Source organism: Protopterus annectens, chromosome 12.part0, assembly GCF_019279795.1.
Source record: "Protopterus annectens isolate FY-2018-M chromosome 12.part0, PAN1.0, whole genome shotgun sequence".
NCBI lineage: Eukaryota > Metazoa > Chordata > Ceratodontiformes > Protopteridae > Protopterus > Protopterus annectens.
Genome location: NC_056746.1, coordinates 169,732,958 through 169,757,037, shown reverse-complemented (window position 1 = coordinate 169,757,037; position 24,080 = coordinate 169,732,958). Strand labels below are relative to the sequence as shown.

At 40.1% G+C, this 24,080-nt stretch overlaps 1 protein-coding gene across 1 annotated transcript in view; it reads left to right on the top strand.

The window, feature by feature from the left end:
- SYNGR3 (synaptogyrin 3) overlaps window positions 1-24,080 on the top strand; it is a 430,098-nt gene that overhangs the window by 394,087 nt on the left and 11,931 nt on the right. The window contains exon 3 of the mRNA XM_044089199.1: window positions 14,349-14,494. Within this exon, the coding sequence (XP_043945134.1) occupies window positions 14,349-14,494 (146 nt within the window). The remainder of the gene's footprint in view (window positions 1-14,348; window positions 14,495-24,080) is intronic.

Below are 24,080 nucleotides of genomic sequence, written 5' to 3'. Positions count from 1 at the left end.
TTTTCAGCATCATGTGTATAATTCCTTTTGTTTTCTGACATAAAACACAAATGGGTGGTGAGACAATTTATGAATACTTATGGGTGTCTTTGGAAATGTGTGATAGCTACAAACTATGACAATCTAGCAATTTCCTATGTATAAACCATTTCCTTTTCATTTTACTTCTACCATAGTCCTGATTATAGCACATTAACCAGAATCATGACTTTGTCCTCCTTTCTGAAAATGGAATGTATCTTAAAATGATCTACCGCACAGCTCTACCTAGCTGTACCCATTTGGTAGTCAAATACATCTGTATTAAATGAACAAGAAACAAATAAATAAACATTTCATCAGTACAGCACGTTCAGCTGAATAAGTGTGTTTCACAAGTAATCCAATAGAAAAGGTTTAATTGTCTTTTAACTTAATAGGTGGGAAAATGATGACCCATTAAGAAACATTTCAATGAAAACCCAAGAAAAACATAAGGTGAAATACAGATGTAGCAGTAATTACAACATACATAAAATAGATTAAGTCCACACAAGCATTATGTGCTAGTTCTGTAGCACAGAGGAATGAAGTCCTGATTATGACCCTGACGACCCAAGCAAAATTAATAGATGTTATTCATGGTTCACTGTTGCAGCCACAACTAATGGGATTTTCTGCAGTGGAAGCCCGTGGCCAGCACAACTACCAGATAATTTCCTCCTCCTCCTGAAGCCAGTGGAGGCCCTGACCGACATCAAGACTTCTGGGTATAAAGGGAATCAGCCAGCACCATAACCTCACTCTTTCTTGTTGTTGGAGCCTGAAGCAGAGTGTTAGTGTGTCTCTCAGTCTGCATCAGAAATATAAGACATCAAAAGCTAAGTACCCCATTGTCATTCCTCCAGTCCTAGAGTTAATGGACAATTTTTGTTGGATTCTTCCTTGTAGCCAGATTCCCTTCCCTCTGCCCCTCAGAAACCTGACAGATTCTACAAAGTTCTGGAGTCCAATAGGCAGCTTTTCAAGAACACTGTAGCAGACCCTGAAGTGGTGACTAAGAGTCGTAAGGGAGCAAAAGCTAACACTTCCAAAAATTCCTTGACAACTGAGGAAAGCAGAGCCTTGGGCAGGCTCAGAAAGAAAGTCTACACATCTTAAATTTAAACTATCTTTCCCACCAGGAACCATCCCCCTAAACAAGCAGTCCTACAAGGCTTACAGCAGAAGGATGCTGCCCTACTGAATTACTCAGAAAACCTGTTCTAAGCTGCCCACTGACTAAAAGCCCTGCCAAGGTTATTATTCATCAGAAACTATCTGTGCATCTTACATTTGCTGACCTGGGTCTATAGCACTATTCCCTAGCCCCATCTATAGTAACCAACCCCTAAAACCACACTTCCCTGATTTTTTTATCTGCAAAATTGGAAGAAAATTAAAGAGATTTCCCCCAAATTAAATAAAAAAACTGTAAGTAAAACAAGGTTAAAAGAACGCCCGACTTACAATTTATACAGTATTTTTATTCATTCAGAGCCTATCCTGTTAAACCTAAGCAGAATTAATTACTTACTTGCAGGTTTCTTGTGTGTGATTAAGCCGTGCTCCACTTGCCCTCACTGCGCTCGGGCGTACCCCACATCCTTCCCTGCCCCCAATTCCCACACGCCCCCACTGTGTCTAGCTTTATAGCCACTATTCCACTCCCCCTCCAGCTGAACCAATCAATAATCCCCTATGCAGCCTAACTCATCCCATTTCCACCCCTCCTTTTCCTATCCAGACCAATTAGTACTGTACCTTTTCTTATCCAGACCAATCAGTACTGTACTGTGTACACTACTCCAGCCCCCACCCCTCCTCCAGTAGCAAATATCCAACCTCAAGATCCTGAGGCTCCTAGGCCTATAACACCAATATAGCCTCCAACCTACCATACAAAGCAATGTCAATACTCTCTGCAATCCCTCATGCTATTTCCATATTTCCTCTCCATTTATGAAAATCAGTCCTACCTAGGATTTCACCACCCAAAATCTCAGACTAGCCCTGATGTATCTAATAACACAGGCAACCCACTAGTTACAACTATTACCAACTCCTTAACCACAAAACACTATCTGCCTATTAGACCCAGATACATCAGCTCAAAATCTAAATGCTATAAAAAATTTATAAACAAAATCCTGAAAGTTATAGCAATTATACGCAAGAACCTAGCAATGGATGGAGATGTTCATCCAAACCCTGGCCCTGCCACCTAAGATACGGGAACTTCCACTACAACTAACCCAGTTATATCACTATCAAATAATAAGGCCCCCAACTCCCTCCTGATCTGCCAACTAAATATATGTAGCATAAATAACAAAGTACACAATCTGCATGCCCTCCTACAAGTCCATTCCCCTGATATGCTATGCCTAACTGAAACCTGGCTGAAACCATCAACCTCAGATAATGAAATACTACCACCTGTGTATAATATACTTAGACTTGATTGCTCCACCAGGAAGGGAGGGGGTAGCTGTACTCTTCAAATCTACACTAAATGTTACCTTAGATCCCAATCAACCGCCCCAGGTCAATAAGGCAGAAATAATCGCTACCAAGCTCCAAATTAACAAAAACAAAAACATAAATATAGTATATGTGTATATTCCACCAGGGAATAATACCAAATCTCTAGAAGATATCCTACAATGGTTAGCTAGTAACTATCCACAAGACACCATTGTACTAGGAGACCTAACATCGTCTGGAACACCTGTTCCTCTCAATCTCCTACCATCCATGTAAACCTGTATGGATTCACACAGGTTATATCCACCCCAACCAGGATAGGAAAACTTAACCAAAAAGTATACTAGTTTGGACACTAATCAATAGCCACCCCCAAATGTATTCTTCGGGAGCCATCCCCCAATGACCTCAGTGACCACTTTCTTACCTTTATCTGCAAACACAAATCTAATTACTCCCAGAAGTTCATCTACAGAACAATACAAAATAGTAAAAGCTTCAATCCTAGCAATTTTAAGGCAAGCAACTGGGCTGCCCTAAAGTACCTGCCCCTTGATGAAGCTGTCTCCCACTTTAGCAATAAATTCCTCTCCATCCTCGATGCTCATGCTCCCACTCATTCCACGAGGGTAAAAACAAAAGCTGCTCCATGGCTATCTAAAGAAACTAAAACAAAAATCATAGTCAGAAATAAGGCATGGGCAACATGGCATGCTACAAAAGTCTAGTAGATAAAAAAATACTACCTCCATCTTCAACAAATGAACCAAAATAACCCCCAAAAGTTCTGGGCAGGGATAAATAAATTACTGCACCCAGGTCAAACCACCACTCCAACTTCCTCAGCCTCAACCGATAAACTACCAGAGTATGTTGCTAACACCTTTAATAATTTATACTCAAAAAGCTGTGAAGAGAGGGACGGACACTCGAATTGCTAAAATAATTTCTTTCTTGAAACCATCCAAGCCCTTACAAGCCAAATTCCCCTTAACTCCTCTAACCCACTGGATAGTACTCCAAGTTCCCAGCCTTCCTTTTTCTTCCAACCAGTCTCTACATCTTTCATTCGTTCACTACTCAAAAAATTAAAACTTACTATCCTAGCTGTAGACCTTCTCCCAGCCAAATATTTGCAAAAAGCTGCTGATACCAAAGCGTACCCTGTTTCCATTCTAATAAATTGGTCGATATCAGAAGTCTCAGTCCCCTCTATCTGGAAAATCTCTTGTGTCATACCCTTCCATAAAGGTGGTAACTCTACTGAGTTATCCAATTATAGACCCATAGCCATCTTATCACCTCTGGCAAAAATAATGGAAAAATGCATCCATAAACAAATCCTGAACTTTCTAACCCAAAACAACCTACTGGCTAACTCCCAGCATGGCTTCACACCATATCATAGTACCACCACAGCTTTTCTCACCTTCTCTAATGCAATAAACTATAACAGGAACAATAACAAGCTATCTTCAGCCCTTTTCTTTGACCTGTCAAAGGCTTTTGACATGGTTAACCACCATCTTCTCATCAACACCCTGGCAACAATGTCCCTAGGTAATCACTCTCTCAGATGGTTTGAATCCTACCTGCACAACAGACAACAATCTGTCTTATGGCAGAACAAACTCTCAAACCTCCTACCCAACGCTCTAGGTGTCCCACAGGGGTCTATCTTGGGACAACTTCTGTTCTCCATTTTTATTAATGACCTCCAAACTGTAATTCCTGAAGCCATCTGCATTCAATATGCAGATGACTCAATGCTGATCTGCACTGGCACCCTGCAAACAGAGCTGCTATCAATAACTCAGAGTACTTTCAACCTAGTAGAGAACTGGCTTGCCACTTGCTGTCTGATTCTAAATTCTAATAAAACAAAGCTCCTACTTTTCACCCCCACTCAAAGATCAACAGCGTTATCTCTCTCCATTAAGGCTAATAACGATACCATTATCTCTCCAGATGCCCATACAAAACTGCTAGGAGTTATTATAGACAACAATCTTAAGTTTGATGTGCACGTCAACAAAACAATCAAAACCATTAACAGAAAACTGTGCTCACTTTATAGGATAAAGGCATTCCTTACCCCATATGCTAGGACCTCCATTGCCCGCTCCCATCTACTCTTTACATGCTACTATGCTTCCCCTTTACTAGCCAATCTAAATAAGTCTGATCTTAATAAACTTTCAAGCTGTTATAATAACATAGCTAGATTTGTGACTTGTCTACCCTATAGAACACATCATTGTAAAAATCTAAATTATCTCGGGTGGCTAGAGCTACCCAGGCAGATTCAGTATAATCAACTCATTGTTGCTCACAAAGCACTTAACCAACCAGATAATACATCTGCCCTAAAAACATCTACCCCCACTCCAACTCCAGATCACTCTGGTCATCTAACAGACTATTAGTGCAAACCATCAAATCCAACAACTGAGCTGGTGACTCCCTGTTTGCCAACTCTGCTGGCAAAATTTGGAATTCCCTTCCTGCTAACATTACCCTGGATACCACCCTATCTCAATTTAAAATAGCTCTCAAGAAGTATTTCAAGTTTCAATGGATATGTCCCTGATCCAAACGCCAAACTAAATCTTTATGCATACCGGTGTATCTATCCTACTTCTATAAGTGGTACTCAAATATCATTGTTAAGCCAGTTTAGAAGATTGTTAGACTGTACAATTTTAAATGTACTAAAATAAGTGGTATATTTCCATAAATTTAACTGGACTGTAAAATGTGTTATATTTGTATTATGTTATGATTACTCATGTTCGACATGACATTGTAATAATTGTATATGTATACCTTTGGAGCTTTTCTCCCCGGGCCTCCGCTGAAAATGGACATGTATCCAGACAGACTATCCCGGTCAACAAATGTAAAATAAATAAATAAATCTGCTACCCTGGTCATGAGGGCTTTAAATTGCCAATTTTATATGGTGAAGTAACAGGAAACTATTTTAGACCAGATGACCCTGGAAAATATTAGGGTTCAACCAAACACCCTAATAATGGGCGACTTTAACTACCCCACCATTAACTGGGAAAACTACTTGTGTACCAACTCCTTAGCTAAACACTTTCTGGAATTCATAAACTCCAATGCCCTGGATCAACTTATCCACACCCCCACCATGGGCAACAATATCCTAGACCTAGTCATTACCAACATGAGTGACCGGTGTTCCACACCTGAAGTCAACTCCTCGTTGGTCCGATTCGACCATAAGCTAATCACCCTTGATATCCACATCTCGCCCCAACCCCCCATTAAGGTAACCACGGTAAACAATTTCTCCAAAGCCAACTTCATGCTTCTTAAGACAGAAGTGGTGAACTTCATGACACCCATGCAGATGGATAATACAGTTACAACTGCTGAATCCTACACAAATGCAGTCTATAAGCACTTACATGAGTGCATGGATTGTGCTATCCCAAACTGAACCAAGACGCTGTCCTCCAAAAAAAGGAAGCCAATCTGGTGGTCCCCTGCCATAAACAAACTGTACAACAGAAGGAAGAAACTGTTGCAAAAGAGAGTAAATTCCCATGAGTGGAGGAGCTCCCTGGTCAGCCTCAGTAAGAAGCTAAGATCCCTTAAAAGATCCTCCAAAGCTAGCTAGAAAAACAAAATCACCACTAATTCTAAGGACAACCACAAAGCATTCTATAGCTATGTCAAGAATCTCGATGGCAACACCCAGATCTGCTCTGAGTTACAGCACAAAGGCACAAAAATTACAGAACCAACTGATATTGCCAACATCCTGGCAGATAGGTTCATTGCTAACTTTACCCCCCCTCACCCCCTAAAGGGCCCATATCTATACAGGAAGAATTCAGAGTCCCTGTAATCACAACTACGCAGGTAAAAGCTGCACTCTCTAAAGCCAAAAACACAGCATCCATGGGACCGGACAACATCCCAGGCTGCGTTTTACATGAACTTCAGAACGAACTGGCTCTCCACTTAAGCACCATGTTCAATAATAGCCTTGCATCAGGCTTTGTGCCCACTGAATTGCGCACAGCAACAGTTATCCCACACCACAAAGGGGGAGCCACCACTGATCCCAGGAACTATCGACCTTTTAGCCTGCCGAGCCTGGTCTGCAAGGCCATGGAACGTATCATCATGGAAAAACAAAGACATTGGTAACCTCCAAACTCTGGATCCCACCCAGTTTGAGTTTGTGAAAGGCAGATCATGCCTCCTGAACCTGATCGACTTCTTTATGGCAGTCACCAAAGCCATAGATGAGGGTAATGTGGTTCACACAGCCTATCTTGACCTCACCAAGGCTTTTGATACCATCCCCATTCTGGAATTATAGCTAAACTCACTAAACTAGGTATACATCCCTACATCACAAGATAGGTTCCCAACTGGCTCACTGACAGAACCCAAAAAAGTTGCAGACTCCAAATCTAACCTCAAAGCAGTGACAAGTGGAGTACCACAGGGTTCCGTCCTGGGACCTCTCCTGTTTGGTATCTACTTCTCTGAAGTACAGGCTAACACAGAAGGCCTCTGGCTAATGAAGTTCGCAAATGACTGCAAACTAGGAGCCATAGTCAAGTCCCAAAATGATGTGGACATCCTACAGAAGAGCCTCGCTGAAACAGATGCCTGGTGTCAGAGCCATGGTCTCAAGCTCAATGCCAAAAAGTGCAGTGTCATCCCCTTTGGTAAAAACTCTGTACCCATGAACTACCACATAGGCAGAAATCTACTTAACACTGAATGTGTGATGAGACCTTGGGACCCAGGTGGACAGTAGTCTCTCCTTTGATAGTCACATCGCCACAGTAATCAGGAAGTCCTTCTACGTGGCACACCTCATCATAAAAGGGTTCTCATCCAGGAAAAAAGAGGTCATTGTTCCCCTCTACTCGACACTCATTCGACCCATTATAGAGTACAATGCCCCTTTTGGAATATACCTCACAAGACATCTGCAGCAGCTGGAAAGGCCACAGAAGTACCATACAAAGAGGATTACTGGCCTCAAAGAAATGCCCTACACTGACCGCCTCAAAAAACTCCAGCTTTACTCCATAGCATATCGCCTACTCCGAGATGATCTCTGCCTAACATATAAAGCTATGTCAAACCCAGAGCTGTTGGACATGCTACACCTAAAGAAATCCCAATCCCTCCACGTTATATGCTCTAGGGACCTAAACGTTGTCACCACAATAAACAGGACATGCTGGAGGGATAGATTCCTGTCCCAGAGACTTCCCATACTCTGGAACAGGCTACCCATCTATGTCAAGCAAAGTTCTTCATTAGCACTACTTCAAGAAAAATCTTGATGAGTGGATGGGAAATAGGAAATACACCCTGGGGATCACTTCTGTGTCTCTGCTCGACAGTGGCACAGGAAAATAACTTTCTTGGGTGGCGTAAGCCAGGGAACCTTGTTGGCTTGGCTTACATAGGCCCTTGGGCCGATAGCCTAGTACCTACCTATGAACCTATGAAGCAAAAACTGGTGGAGAGTGAAAATAAAGCCCTCTCCAAGGCACTGCTAGACTTATGCAATTCCTGCTCTCAATTAGCTAAGTACTCCTTGCACTGTGGCTATGATGCTCTTGAAGCTTCCAGCAGGGAAGCAGCTACAAGATCTGTTATTAGAAGACATAGCTGGCTGAGGGAGCAGTCAATCCTTGAACATGTGAAATCCAATCTCTTGGATGCTTCTTTGGGCACAGATTACTTTTTTGATCCCAAGGCTGAAGCAGTGCTTAAATGGAAGATAAGGCCAAGTCCATACAAAAGTCAAGGACATCCTTCAGGTTGAACCACTTCTGTTCAGCTGCAATTACCCTACTAAACACTGGTCCTTTCCGGCCTCCCAGTCTAAGCCAAGACATAGGAGACCTCAAACGGAAAGGAGTCAAAGGCGGCACTAGTGATCAAGACAGTAGCAAGCAAATTCTAATAGGCCTGTGGGATTCTGTTAACAGGGACACAGCAAGGAGCATTCATAACTCTTCCATGAGATTCCCTTTCTCCATCCCTCAAGTACCACCCCCCTCCCTCCCTACCACCCCTCTCAGACTAGAAGGATGGCTGTCCATGGATCAGTGGGTACTGAAAATCATAAAAATAGGTTACAGACTTCAGTTCAAACAGCCCCTAACTTGATTAGGTTTTCCAGACATTCCAACTAACCAAAAAACAGAGGTCGTAAAACAAATGTGATTCCCGTGCATCTAAGGTTCTGTGGAACAAGTACCAAACACAAAAGAAGGAAAGGGATTTTACTCAAGGCTCATCCTCGTCCCAAGCAAAGAGGGTACCTGGAGGCCTATAATGGACCTGTCAAGGTTCAACAGATTCTTGCAGGTATGAAAATTAAAAATGCTAACCCTTCAAAAATAGTACCCATGATTTCACTGAACACCTACATGGTAACCCTAGATCTAAAGAATGCATATTTCTTTGTTCCTATAGAAAAAAAACTCACAGGAGGGTCTTACACTTCAGAGCAGGTGTGAAGCATTATCAGTTTTATGCAGTGCCATTTTCTTGTTTACTTCTTTCAGGGTATTCACAAAATGCTTGCCCCAGTAATAGCTTTCTGCAGGTCAAAGGGCATTCAGATGTATCCCTGCTTAGATAATTGCCTCATTCAAGCAGCAAATCTAGAAAAATTCAAAGCAGATCTGCTTTACACCCAAAAGATCCCAGCTTCCCTGGGGTTCACAGTTAATATTCAAAAGTCTTAGACCCTCCCCACAAACAGGATTGGGTTTCTGGGGGCTTTGCTGGACTCTTTTCTTCAGAAAGCTCTCCTTCCTCCAGACAAGGCTACCTTTCTAACTCTGTACTTCCAAAAGTTACTTCTTAGGAACTACCTCTCTGCCTGAGAGTTCCTCAGAGCTTTGGAATACATGGCCTCTTGCATCCTCATGATCCCCCTATCCAGCTCCATGTGAGGAAGCTACAATGGTACCTCAGAAATGTGTGGTGCCAACATTCACAATCCCTCAACTTCAAGGTGAAGCTCCTCATCTCAGGTAAAAGTTTGCCTGGTGGGGCTGGACCTGCTCCCTTAACCTGTGCCTTCCCTTCAGTGTTATCCCTCAAGACCAAACTCTGAGCATAAATGCCTTAGACATAGCCTAAAGGACTCACTACAACAAGGCAATTGTCTAAGTATGGATAAATCAGACTCAGGGAAGATGGGACTTCCAGTTTAAAAACAAACACATCAACCTAAAAGAACTGATGGCAGACCAAAAAAGTCTGATTGCCTTCAAAGACCAATGGAAACTAGGAGTACTGCTAGTAAAGACAGACAATTCCATGGTTATGTGGTATCTAAACAAACAGGAGGAACTCAGTCTTAACCCCTTTGTGGCATAGCCATGGACCTTTGGGAATGCAAAATCCCTAGGTCTGCATCTCATGGCTCAATATGTACCAAGAGAAACAAATCAACTGGTGAAGCATCTAAGCAGGAGGATGTCAGACCTTCACAAGTGGCAAATGCAAGAGAAAGTTTTTCTCAGCATAGCCAGAGAATGGGGTGTGCCAGAGATAGGCTTTTTTGCCACCAAAGAAAACATGAGAGTTTTCTTTGCCACTAAAGAAAACTCAAGTTTTGCTCAAGGACCAAAACAAAGTCATCCTGGAAGACAGATGCCTTCTCCTTCCCTTGGACAGGCCTATTTCTCTGTGCCTTCCCTCCAATACCCTTGTTCCCCAGAATACTGCTGAGGATAAGGGATGAAGGGCCAAGGATCATTCTAATAGCATCAGATTGGCCAAGACAGTACTGGTATTCTCTAATTCATAGTCTCAGCAAGAAGGAACCATGGTTGCTGCCCCAACAAATGGACTTGTTAACACAGAACAAGGACACCATCATACACCCCAATCTGAACACTCTCAAATTGATAGCTTGGATGATCCCCTGACAAACAGGTCCTGGACATTCCAAAAGAAGCCAGGAGACGTAGCACAAGAAAATCTTACTCCATTAAATGGAAGAGATTCACTATATAGTACAGACAGAAGGGACAGAGCCATCTTCAAGATCAGATGCCTCTGATTATTCCATACTTATTGGGACTTTTTGACAAAGGCCTTTCTTACCCCTCAATTAAAATCCATGCTTCAGCAATTTCAACTTCTCTGCCTACACAACCCCCCCCCCCGTCTTTTCCCATTTGTCATGAAACAGTTCCTGAAAAGGGTTATTCACATTAGACCCCTAAGAAAACCCCTGTTTCCCAGTGGGATCTCTGTTTTATTCTGGAGAAGCTCACTCTCCCACCTACCAAGACAGCTGCCTCCACAGAATCAAATTTCTGATCTGGAAGACAGCTTTTTCCTAGCTATTAATTCAGCTAGAAGGGTATCAAAGCTTGTAGCCCTTATGTTTGTTGAACCTTTCATCACCTTACACACTGGCAGAGTCTCTCTTAGGACCAACCAGAGATCTCTTTAAACCAGATCTTTCACCTGTCTTAACCTCAAAATCATGTGTGTGTGTGTGTGTGTGGGGGGGGGGGGGGGATCCTCCATACAGTGAATGTGCATAGGCAACCGTGCTAGTACTTGGACAGAACAAAAAATGTTGGGAAGTTTGACCAGCTTATTGTGGCCTTTGTCTGTAGCTCTGAAGGAAGGCCAGTTTCTAAGCAAACAATCTACAAATGAATCTCCCACTGTATCTTGTTTTGCTACTACCATCATGGAAAGATGTCACCAAACTCCACGAGGTCTCACTCAATCAGGGCTACTGCTACATCTACAGCCTTTCTTAAAGGGGTGGTTACTAAGGACATTTTGGAGGCTGCTACTTGGTCCTCTGTACATATCTTCACCATACATTATCACCTTCCAACCTTCTGCAAGTCCAGAGCAGGGTTTGCCACTACAATCTTGCAGGGCATCCTTTCCTCTCCATAAAACTTTCCATCCACCCTCTTTTAAGCATTGGGAGTCATCCCATCAGTTATGGCTACAACAGTGAAACACAAAGAACATAGTACAATTATGTACACTTACCAAAAATGTAGATGTTTGAATGTATTCACTGTTGGAGAATTCTTTCCCTCCTTCCTTCTCCTTTTGCCACATGGGGTTGGGGTGAGCATTCTCCTCTCTAGTTCCAGGTTGTTCCCCCTCATCTGTTTGGATTAGACTCTGGCTTATACTGTGGAGTTTCTGGGCTTAGGCCCTTAACTTAAGAGATGTGATAGGGGCTCCTTTCTGTTCAGAGTAAAAAGGTACTGAGTTTGTGGCACCGCCTGACTCATTTTATACTCATGAGTCAGTGAATACACTCAAACATCAATATTTATGTTACGTATACACAACTGTACTTCCTGGTACTGTTATGTCATGTCATGTCATGTCATGTCATGTTATGTTATGTTATGTTATGTTATGTTAAGTTATATGTTATGTTATGGCTGCTCATACACCCTATCATACACCGTATGGTGTAGAAGGCAGTCACATATACTGCAAAACTGACTCTGACAGTAAAGCAGGCGTAGAGTACACAACATTTGTGGTCTGAGAAGGTTTATCTGTCTGTGCCTAGCTATGTACAGAAGCACACATGCATTCGCTGGAGGGAAAGGCCCAGCAGATCCTCTCACTGGGTGGAGATTTTGACCATTAAGCAGAAAACCATGATGTTTGCTTGCATGATTGCCTCATAGAACCAGCTCCCACCCTAAGAGGGAAAGAAAGATCATATCAGCTGCAGGAGAGCTGATGCCTGGCAAGCAATGATAATAAAAAGCAATTAAAATGAAGTCATTGTGGAGCTAATGGCAGTATATAAATAAGACAGTACATGTCAGACTCCATGAAATGGCCATAGGTGAGGACAGATGAGCAGTGACTTTTGGTTCTTGGTTTAATAGTGTTGTGGTGAACACATTATGGTGGGTAGTGATCTAGATGAGAAATGCTATTACACAATCTGAGTCCTTAGAGGAGGATTTACTGCAGGAGGATAACTTGTATGGCAAGACAGTTAAGGAGAAAATGGATGCAGAAGAAGGGCAACATGCTCAGGTAGGATGAGAGCTGGAGAGTTGGAACAGGAAGGAGTAGGGCAGTGTCTTAGGTGAAGGAGTTCATACATCAGAAAGGCTGTGAATAAATCCAGCTTTGTAGGGTGCAGTCAGATCCTGTAAAGGAACAGAAAACAAAAGATGGAAGTTTAACGAGTCCTTTGCCTTCTTCTGACCCAGATGAGCATGATGCACACCTCTAGTGGTGTGTGTGAACTCATACTTCAGCTCCCCAATTAACTTCTTTTTCCAGCTGAGTTGTTCCACATAGCTCTGTTACTAGCAGCAAGGAGTAAGGAAAGAAAATAGAAATGCAACACTCCCTTTATTGGTTTGGCATAATAGTGAAGGCCTTCATCTTATAGACAAGGTACAGGGTTTGATTCTGACTTTGGGATAGTGGCTTAGCTTAAAATGGGCCTTCAGGGAAGTTAGTCTATTATTCACATATGAAACACAACCACTAATACCTGCTACAACAGATCCATAATACCCAAACAAACCCTGCCACCCATGGGATAAGTGCTTATTTACAAATGGATACAGATATACTGAAAGGAAGAGATCCAGTATATGAAGTATTACAGAGGGGTCTATATTAAATCAGTGAATGCTTAAAAAAGCGAACACTGATTTATCGACCCCATGTAAGCAAAAGCTTGCAATCCCGAACACTTGGAACAGTGATTTTTTTTCCCCAGGGAAAAAAATTGCTGTTCCACAAAAAAATAAATAAATAAAAATAAAAACTTTAAAGCATTACATAAAGTGGGGGGCTTCGCCCCCCCCCCCCACACACACTCCCTTCTTAAATATACCAACTCTGAGATTGCACTACAGTGAGGAAAACGGCAAAGTAATGGAGACAGCCAAGCGATTTCTTTCCCATGGAAAGAAATCGCTTATATGCTGTTTTGCTATTCTGCTGTTTCGTGCTTTCAAGTTTGATCAAGATGCATTCAAAGGATTGCGTCTTTGATTATATAATAGGAACCCTTACAGAGAGTACCATGGGTTGGGGTAGTAGCAGGCATTTGGCCATAACTGTTTGGCAGCTGGGCATCTAGATGACACTAGTACTTTGGCAGTCAATAAAAATTTTAAATGTAATAAAATTGCAGTCATGACTTGCAAAATAAATGTAAAATGGATTACACAGACGAACAAACAAAATGTAAACCGGAAGCATATCTTATGCCAGGAGGATTTCTGCATTCCATTTTCACATTTCTTTATCTCTTTATGCTTGATAAGCCATCAAAAGATGCAGGATGCAGATCTCTTTTTCATTTATCTTACTCTCTGTAAAGTTCCAGAACAGTGTGAGGCATGATATGCCTATTTTGTTTTTACACGAAGTATAATCATGACATGAATCAATATTTTTCTTAAAAATGCTTACCTGTGTATCAGACCAGGCATAATAACACAAACTAAAATAAAATAAAATAAAATATTGGCCACAAACAGTTATCAGTACTGCTTTTAAATAATATGTAGTTCATGTTGCATTCTGTTTGTATAATGTTCTTGATCTTCAATGTTATTTCTTTAGCTATAGACACATTCTAAATATTTGTTTACTCACTTTTTCACTGCAGAATTTTTTTACACTTCTGTAGTCAGTAGGCTTTTGCTTGTTAGTAATGCTTTTGTAGTGTGCAGTTTATTTTACATTCTGTTTGTGTAATGTACTTGATTTTCTCTAAATTTATTTTACCAGCAACAGTACATTTATTAAACACACATTCATTGTTTTTATTGCAGGATTTTTGACATTTTTGTGGTTTGTAGGCTTCTGTTTCTTAGCAAACCAATGGCAACAAACAAAGTCTTCTGATCTTACCTTCAATCAGGGAGCGGACGCAGCCCGTGCGGCAATCAGCTTTTCATTCTTCTCCATTGTGTCTTGGGTAGGTATGCAAAAAGCGGGCATGTATTTATGCTAGCATGCTAACCAATGGGACTACACTTTTGATATGCTATTTTAGGTTCACATCATTAAAATACTATGATCTAGGGCCAGTAAGTAAATCTTTTGCTAAAAGAGACAGCCAGATCCAATTACAAGGTTGTATACATGGTATAATATAAATATTTCTTTTTTTTTTGTTTTTTTTGTTTTTTCAACCAGTACCTCAAGCCATGAATCTGCAGCTGTACAGCTATGATCTCTTAAAAGAACAAGTACTACTCTTACAACTCTTGTTCTTGATTTTGTTTACCAAATATATTCACAGGTTAGCACAGTGGTACAACTGTTAGCGTTGCTGCCTCATGCTGCCTAATTCTCTAGTTTTCTTCTTAGATGGGTGCCTTCTCCACAAAGTATGCATGCCCTACCTGTGTTCACATGAGGTTTGTTGGGTGGTCCTGTTTGTTTGTTTTTTCCCCATATCCCCAAGACATGATGTAGGTGAACTGGCAAGCCTCCAGAATGCCCTTAGTTGTGCATGCACTGTGTGCGTGTGTGTGTACGCATGAGCGTGCATGTGAGCACATGTGTCTGTGAGTGTGTGTAAGCACACACATGAGTGCAGAACCTACCTTATACCCTGCATTTCAGAGCTTTACTGGAAAGGCTCACCCGTCACGCACAATTCAAAGCAGACATATAGACCCACATATATTGAGGCACTTACATATAACCTTCTTAAACCACAAAGACCTCCTAGACAAAGTGCACATAAGAAATACCCTCAGCAGCCCCAAACATACTCGTTCAAAAGAACACCCACATCGACACATAGAGCTACATATCATGGAGCCTCTACCTCTAAGCCCATAAAGCAAGTCAACACACAATCCAACATTCTAGTCATTGGAGACTCCATAGTGAGACACATTGATGCCCTCTCACCAGGCTGAGTAAGGAGAAAGTTATGGTCAGTTGCTTATCAGGGGTTAGGATCCACCACATTATGCATCCACTCAGGTATTTGAACTACAATTACTAATATGACTCAGTCATAGTCCATGTGCGAGTAAATGACCTGAGACATACCTCCCTATACTATAAGAAGACATACATCATAGAGCTCTCAGAATATGTGTCTTAGGCTGGTATGAACCTAGCAATGAGCAGTATTTTACCTTCTCCAAGGATGATGCCACAATACAAACAAAATATGGTTGACTTTAATAATTGGTTTAGTTTCTGGTGTCATTCTAAGGGGGTGCAATATTTGTCAGTATTGAAGGAGATGATCAACAGACCACGATGCTTTGCCAGGGATGGTCTGCACCTTTCCCCTCTAGGCTTTCAAATATTAGCTAAAACATTGTCTTCCCCCATAATGCCTTTTTTAGACAATATCAAAACCAAGAAAATCTAAAGGTATTACTGCTCAGTGCTAGGAGCCTAAACAAAAAACTCCACTCCCTGGAAGCTCTCTTTACCCTAGAGAATTCTGAGGTCTGTGCAGTCTCAGAGACATGGTTTAAAGCCACGGAAGCATACCAACAATGCAAGGATATAATGCCTTCCACACATTTAGACCAGCTACTTCACAGGCTAAAGGTGGAGGTGTCTCTATTTACATCAAAAATAAATATACTTCAAGGCTGGTCAAACAGGACAATGAACTTGAGCTGCTCCATGTTCAAATCACCATAGATAAATTCCAATACCACTTCCTTGCTAGCTATAGGTCCCCCACTATGACCCAGGAAACCCATACCATGTATTTAAACTTATTAGAAACACTAAACATCCAACTCAATACCATATTCATGGGTGACTTTAATTACTTCACTATTAACTGGGAATCCTATATGACATCAAACGTACATGCACAGAGATTCCTGGATTTTCTAAACACAAACTCCCTGGACCAGATAGTCAATACACCAACCAAGTGTGCAACCATACTGGATCTGGTCCTCACTAATATGGGAGAGTGCTCCACACCCCCTACTGTAATGCCTTCCCTGGTAAGGTCAGACCACAAAATGATCTCCTTTGAAGTAAAAATAAAACCTGGATCCCCAGCTCAACCGGGAATATTCAGGAACTATTCTAAGGCTAACCTCCTGCTATTAAGTGAGAACCTGGCAAAATTTCAAGCCTCTATAAACCCTGAGAACACTTTTGCCTATGCGGAACTGTTCACAGAAACCCTGTACTAGCATTTTAATAGCTACATAGAGGTAGCTGTACCCACCAGGAAAAAGTACAGAACTAACTCAAAAAAACAAACCACCCTGGTGGAATCTCAAAATCAATCGGATGTATAACAGGAGGAAGAAAATTGTGGCAAAAATTAGGAGTTGCACCACCCAGAAGGAAAAAAGCACTCTCATCATCTAAACAAACAACTCAGAGGACAAACAAAGTTTATCGATGCCAAATTTGAGGTAAGTTTGGCCTCACAGGCCAAGAACAACCACAAAGCATTCTTTAGCTATATCCGCAATCTCAAAGGCAATACACAATTGTGTGCAGGCTTCATTGTAAATGGAGTCACCTATATTGAGCCAGAAGTTACAGCAAACCTCCTGGCTGATAAATTCAGCTTCAACTTAACTCCTCTCTCCCCCCTCAACCTTCCCTCAGGAAATATCATCAAATATAATTCCCCCTACTTTTACTAGGGAACATGTCCTTAATGCTCTCTCTAAGACCAAGAACACTGCATAAATGGGCCCAGGCAATATCCCAGGATGCCTTCTAAATAGCATGAAACATGACCTATCGGGGCCTGTAGAATCACTATTTAACTGTAGCCTCCAAACAGGCTTCATGCCTCATGAATGGAGAAAGGCAACAGTCATCCCTCTGCGCAAAGGTGGGCCATCTACAGACCCTGGAAACTACAGACCCATAAGTCTCACTAGTCTTATATGTAAATCCATGGAAAGAATTATCATGGAGATGATCAACATAGATATAGTAAACCTCCAGACACTGGACCCAACCCAGTTTGGTTTCGTCAAGGGCAGATCATGCCTACATAACCTGGTGGACTTCTTTGAGAAGGTCACCAAAGCAATGGATGAGGGCAGAATTGTTCACAGTGCCTACCTTGACCTGGCCAAGCATTTGACACAATACCCTACTTGGGCATTGTTGACAAACTCAAGAGGCTAGGTACAAACCCGTATGTCACCCAGTGGATAGCTAACTGCCTCATAGACAGGACCCAGGAAGTTAGAATTGGGTAGTCCACCTCTAAAAAAGAGGCCAGACACAAGTGGAGTCCCTCAGGGATCAGTCCTTGGACTGCTTATTTTTTGATATTTACTTCTCAGAAGTCAAGGCCAATGTCAGTGGTCTCTGGCTGACTAAATTTGCTGATGATTGCAAATTAGGAGCTGTCAGTGAATCTCACACTGACACAGACAAATAACTGGTGTCAGAGCCATGGACTAAAGCTAAATGCCAAGAAATGCATAATACTATCCTTTGGGAAGTCATCCATCCTGGTAACTATCATATTGACCAACACACCCCTTAGAGTTGACCCAGTAGTCAGGGACTTAGGGACACACATAGATAGTAATCTAGCCTTTGATCTTTACTTGTCTACAGTGGTGAGGAAATCATTCTATGTTGCACAACTTATAAACAAAGGTATGGCATCTAAGTCCAAGGAAGTCAGTGTTCCACTGTATTTGACATTCATCAGACCTATCATTGAGTACAATGCCCTTTTGGTATGTACCGAACCAGGCATATCCAACAACTGGAATGTCCACAGAGGTTCCTCACTAAAAGAATACAGGGTGTAAGTAATATGTCCTTTGCAGACCTCCTCAAGGTCCTATCCCTGTATTCTGCCTCCTACAGGCTTTTGAGGGGAGATCTATGCCTGGCATATAGGGCATTGTCAGACCCCACTTAGATGGACCTCCTGCATATCCACAAAACAAACAGTAGCAGAATTACCCATTCTAAAGACTTAAACCTTGCCTGTGATATAAATAGGACCTAACAGTTTTAACACTGTGTCACATGGTGGCAATAAACCAATCCAATGTAACCCTCTCTTAAGCAAAAAGCACCAAGACCAGAAACTTGTGACACCTACATACTAAATAACTTTATTGTTAACAGTAATGTTTTAAATTACTTCAGTTATGTCCTTTGTTAATAGTTATAGGGTACTTTATATGTTTTTAATGTGTTTTTTAAGCCCCTATTTGGAGTACTAGAAAGTCAAGTTGCAATATTTAGTGGCTAGATTGCCACTGGATATACACCTTATAAAACTGTCTCATGGTAGGCAGTTCCCATTAAGGCGACTTTTGTGTTTGTAATTATTAGTTGTTGTTTACTCATATTTTTGTATACAGTCTTTTAAAATAAATGTGGAATTATATATATATATATATATATATATATATATATATATATATTAATTGAGATTTTAATTAAATTTGTACCGATTTCTCCCTAGTTATTTAGTATGTAGGTGTCACAAGTTTCTGGTCTTGGTGCTGTTTGTTTAAGAGAGGGTTACGTTGGATTGGTTTATTGCCACCATGTGACACAGTGTTAAAACTGTTAAAACAGACATTTCATTCATTGTATTTTATTCTGAAGAAGTTTGCACTTTGTTGCAGACAAAAAAGCGCTTCAATAAATAGTGGATTGCAGTCTTGGCTACGACCTTTTCTTTTTGTTTTTCATCGGTCTGTTTGTTTCTTTTGTTTTTACATATAAATAGGACCTGCTGGAAAGATAGGTATGTATCTGAGATACTACCCTGTCTATGGAATAGGCTCCACACCCATGTGAAGCACAGCTCCTCCCTAACCCAATTCAAGTGCAACTTGGACAATTGGATGGGAAACCAGAAATTCATCCCTGGTTTGACACCTGTGTCTCTAATGCAAACAGGTAACCTGTAAATGGTTCATCTCCCAGGCCAATGCTTATACTTATCAAGGGTATCAGAACTTGTCAGAGATTTGGGATGCATGGCTAGGCTTAAAAAGGCCCTTGTGGTCATTAGCCTAGTAAACACCTATGAACCTATGAATTGAGTGTTCAAAGGCTGCAGCTTTCTTTTGGCCGTGAATGAAATAAAGTAAGTATCAAAGAGCAAATGAAGGAATGGGTTCAGAAAGGTGATATAAATGGTGGCCAACTGCTGCAGAGGAAAGAAATCTACTTTGTGTGACCAGTGGTACTTCAAGAATGGGCGTCAAAGACTAATCAAAATAAAGAAGGATATTTAATGAATTGTTCACCTGCCTAGTTTAGGCAGGGTTGTGATGATATGGCATACATGATGGCTTATGAAGGCATTCAAGAGTTTAACAAACATAGAAGACAGCCAGCAAGCAAGCAAACTATGAAAAACCCTAATTTATAAAATACTGAAAGCTAATATTCCCAAATATTTACATTTCATATTAATTTATCCATGTTTTTGAAAACTGTAAATTCATCAGCATTTAGAATCATTCTTCTGCAACTCGGTTATATGTGAATAACTGGAATGCAAACTATATCAAGTCCAGCATACTATTTTATAGATTTCAACATAGAAACTGATTTAGCTTACTTTAAAAAAACAGTTTAAATACAATACTTTATGACTTTTAGGAGTAGTAGGTGTGATATAATGAAGCAATGAAACACATAGTAATACATGTCCTGTATAAGAAAATAACTGCAAATTAGAGCAACGTAAACAATACAACCAGCTCAAGTTGTCTAATAACTGGGTATCCTTCTTTGAGAACTGCTGAAAAATGTCATAGAAGCCTAATAAGTTTGTGACACATGATCTCATTTTTATGAGTAAGTGGATAGTGCTATATCTCTAAATGTTGTTTAATAAGATGGTTGGGATTGGATAAAGGATGATTAATTATAGTATACTGACTTCCATGATGTCAGGCTGATAGCCTAGTAGTTTGCTAGCAAATATCCCTGACTTTTCCTTATGGAGCGCTACAAAGTTGGTTACATTTGGACAGAGTGAAACACATAACATGAGACTGGCAAAGCTAACTAGCAGACCATTAAAAAACAAATACTTTACATGGGAATTTACCATATGTGCCCCCGTCCATGTGGGGTGATTGTTGCTCATAGATAGTGACCCTACTTAAATATAACCATATCTGATGATGCATTTTAAAAAAAGTTTCTAGTTTGCTGACATTATTCATGATTAGTTTTCATATCCTAGTATTTTTAACCTTTTCCATGATATGTGTCTATTTCCAGTCTAAAGTAAACTGTGTGTGTGACTAGTTAAACCAGTCCATCATCTGGCCAACCAAAACAATTATCCATCTTCTTAAAATATAGTGAAGGGTACTGGCATGGCCCATATCTGTTGTTAGTATTAAAGGTGCAAAGTTTCAAGAAAATATAATGGTAACTGTCATTCTTTCATCAGCTAATTTATAGAGAGTAGGATCTGTAAAACTGCTCTTAGTAGTCTGAATAGAAATGCTTATTTGAGTTATGCAATTCCCCAGCATTTAATATTACAGAATCTAAAACTAACATTTCCAGGAAGCACACCTGATATACATCAGCTGATCGACAAGCATAATCTATTATATTATGAGGGACATTGACCTTAATTACTTGGAAATATTTCTGAGTTGTAAAAAATTGAATATCATGAGGTATTTGTTTCTATGTCTGAGTATTGAGAAACATCCTGAATTATTTAAAAAAGAAAAGAAATGGATAGTTTCCCTAAAGTAAAAAATAACTATGCCAAACAACAGTTCTTTTGACAGTGGCAAAAAAAAAAACAAAACAAAAGGAATTGTATTTAAGAATGTTTAACTGTTTTTGTTTCAGGGTTATCTAACTCTTTCTGCAATGAACAGATTTAGTCGCATAGCCTTTGTAGAAGATGTACAGACGCCGGTTCTCTCTAAACCATCAGCATCTCCTGAAGGACAGACGGAGTGGTCTGTTTCATCTTAGTTCCTATTTTTACCAATTAACTAACACACTACTTACCGTAGTGAGGAAAAACATTAATCCCATTAGTATGAATGCAATAACCATTGTAGTAACCTTGTTTTGCATTAATGTTTTGGCATTTCTTTTACTTCTTAAAACATTTTTAAAACACCTTAGGAGGACTCACCTCTGTGATTGTGTCTTACGTAATTAAGTATTAAGTATTTAATAGTGTTTTAAAGTTGGAAACAATTATAAGCTAGCTTGTGCAATGTTTAAGTTCTGTCGTAAGTGTGCCCTTGATCCAATATCATTACTATGCCATTGTGTGAAGTGAAAACACTGTCGTGGGATGTTTATTAAACTTGAAAGACTAATATGAAGCTTAATATGTCCAAGAATGTATGCATCGATTGGTAATAATTATTTTGCTTAACTAAAATAACCAATGATTTCCTCCAGTGACAGTGTTCTGGTAGACACTACCCGATTACTAAAAGTAAAATAAAATTTAAACTTCACAAAAAGTAATGTGGTACACACAATACAGTTATCAAAAGAACAAAACAAAATATGAGGGCCACGAAAAGCATTGTAATAAGCATTGTGAATCTGCAAAAAGGCCTCATTGTTACAGAGCTATATAATATTGTAGACCACATAGGGAGTTTGCTGTAGGTGGATTGGACACTCTAAATTGGCCCTAGGTGTGAGTGTGTGCATGTGTGTGCCTTCTGTGGAAGGTTGGGCACCGGGCTGGCAACTCGACACCGTAAAACTCCACTGCCAATCATGAGCAGACAGGTGATCCGCTGTGGTGACCCCTAACCAGCAAAAGCCGAAAGAAGAAGAAGAAGATCAGGAGTTTATTTGTTTAATTGTATTTACTGGAATAGAGCACTGATCATATCTGACCATTTGCAGGCTCAACCCAGGTTAGATACACAGTAACAAAAGTAACAGTTTAAATTGTACAATAAACATAACATATAACGTGACATAACGTAGGTGTAAAAATATTAACATATTTATAAATAGATTTAAAAAGAAGTAGGATCAGAACAATACAATGCATTAAACAGGTGTTATAGGTGAGGTAAGTGTGGTCTAGCCAAAAGAAAGGACTTGGTATGTGCAGGCATGGAGGAAAATTTTAGCAGAAAAGAGAGTAGTAATTGTAGAACATTAAGAGGTGCAGTAGAAGATATAGTAGCAGGAGAAGTGGATATCAGATGTATAGTAAGGAATGACTAGGGCGGACGAGGAAGTACATTACCATCTTGTCATTTATTCAGTTAACCATCTGGCTTCACAGGACTGATGTGCATTTGTGCGAAATAAGTTGAAATACTTGTGGGCTGTCTACTGTTTATGTGAAGCTGAAATTACATAACTCTCAATTGTCCCTGAGTTCAACAAATCCCCCTGATTTTGACTCATATTTTTTGGTTTATTCCTCATAAAATGTGTGGTTTTCTGGTAAACTGAGTATTGCTCTTAACAAATAATGACAAACATTTTAGCTTCAGACTTTATGTTCTTCAGAAAATGCATGCTAATGCAAAACCATTAATTCTAGCAACTTTTTAACTAAATAACAGCAATACTTAAAATCTGTCCCTGTTTCTGAGCTTTTCTTCTCATTATTTTTGGCTCCATCTTGATTCTTGCTCTAAGAAGTTTTTAAGTATTTTGTCAGCCATATGAGGTGTACGTGGCAAAGTTGCTATAAACTGCTAGTTGACTGCAGGGTTGCCTGTGGATTAAAGGAACTTACCTTCTTGTTTGATCAGTTTAAACAGTCGGATTTTGCAGGACAAGTCTACATTTATGTAAAGTAAGCTAGTATATTTGAGCTACTATGTGTTTGTGTTAAACAAATCTGTAATACATTATTGTGTAATACGAACCAAGAAAAAGTGTAAGCACTCCAAAGAGAACTGTAAATACAATAAAAAGTGCCAGGGCACGCTGGTTTACAATCAGAAAGTTTATTCCACAATAATTAAAATCCACTCTAGGTACTCAGCTCGAAAAAAATGTCAGCTCGACAGAGAAATGTGTAAACCAGCGTGCCCTGGCACTTTTTATTGGATTTACATTATTGTGTAATGTAATACCACAGTATTTAGAGATATGACACAATTTTTACAAAGTTTATATTTATCTACTCATGGCAATTCACAATTAGAGGATTGTTTAATGACCACCCTTGATATTAATTCCCTTTTCACAGTGATTCCTAATGATCTGGGTCACGAATCAGCTAGAATATTTCTACTGGAGAATAGTCAGCTTAGCAATGGGCAAGAAGACTTAATATGTTTACTTTCAGAACTGATACTAGAAAACAATATCTTCCTTTTTGAAGGCAGGTATTATTGGCAAAAGTCAGGTGTAGCTATGGGCATGCCTTGTGCTAAAAGCTACGTCCAGTATGGTCCTGGCTCAATGGGCGAACACCAACATTTTGAAAGCTAACAACTTTGTTCCACACATAAAGTTATATAAAAGATATGTGGATGATATCTTTCTGCCATGAGCAGGATCTTCTAGTTTATTCAAGGAATTTATCAAGTACTTATATAGTATCACTACATACTTGAAGTTTACATATA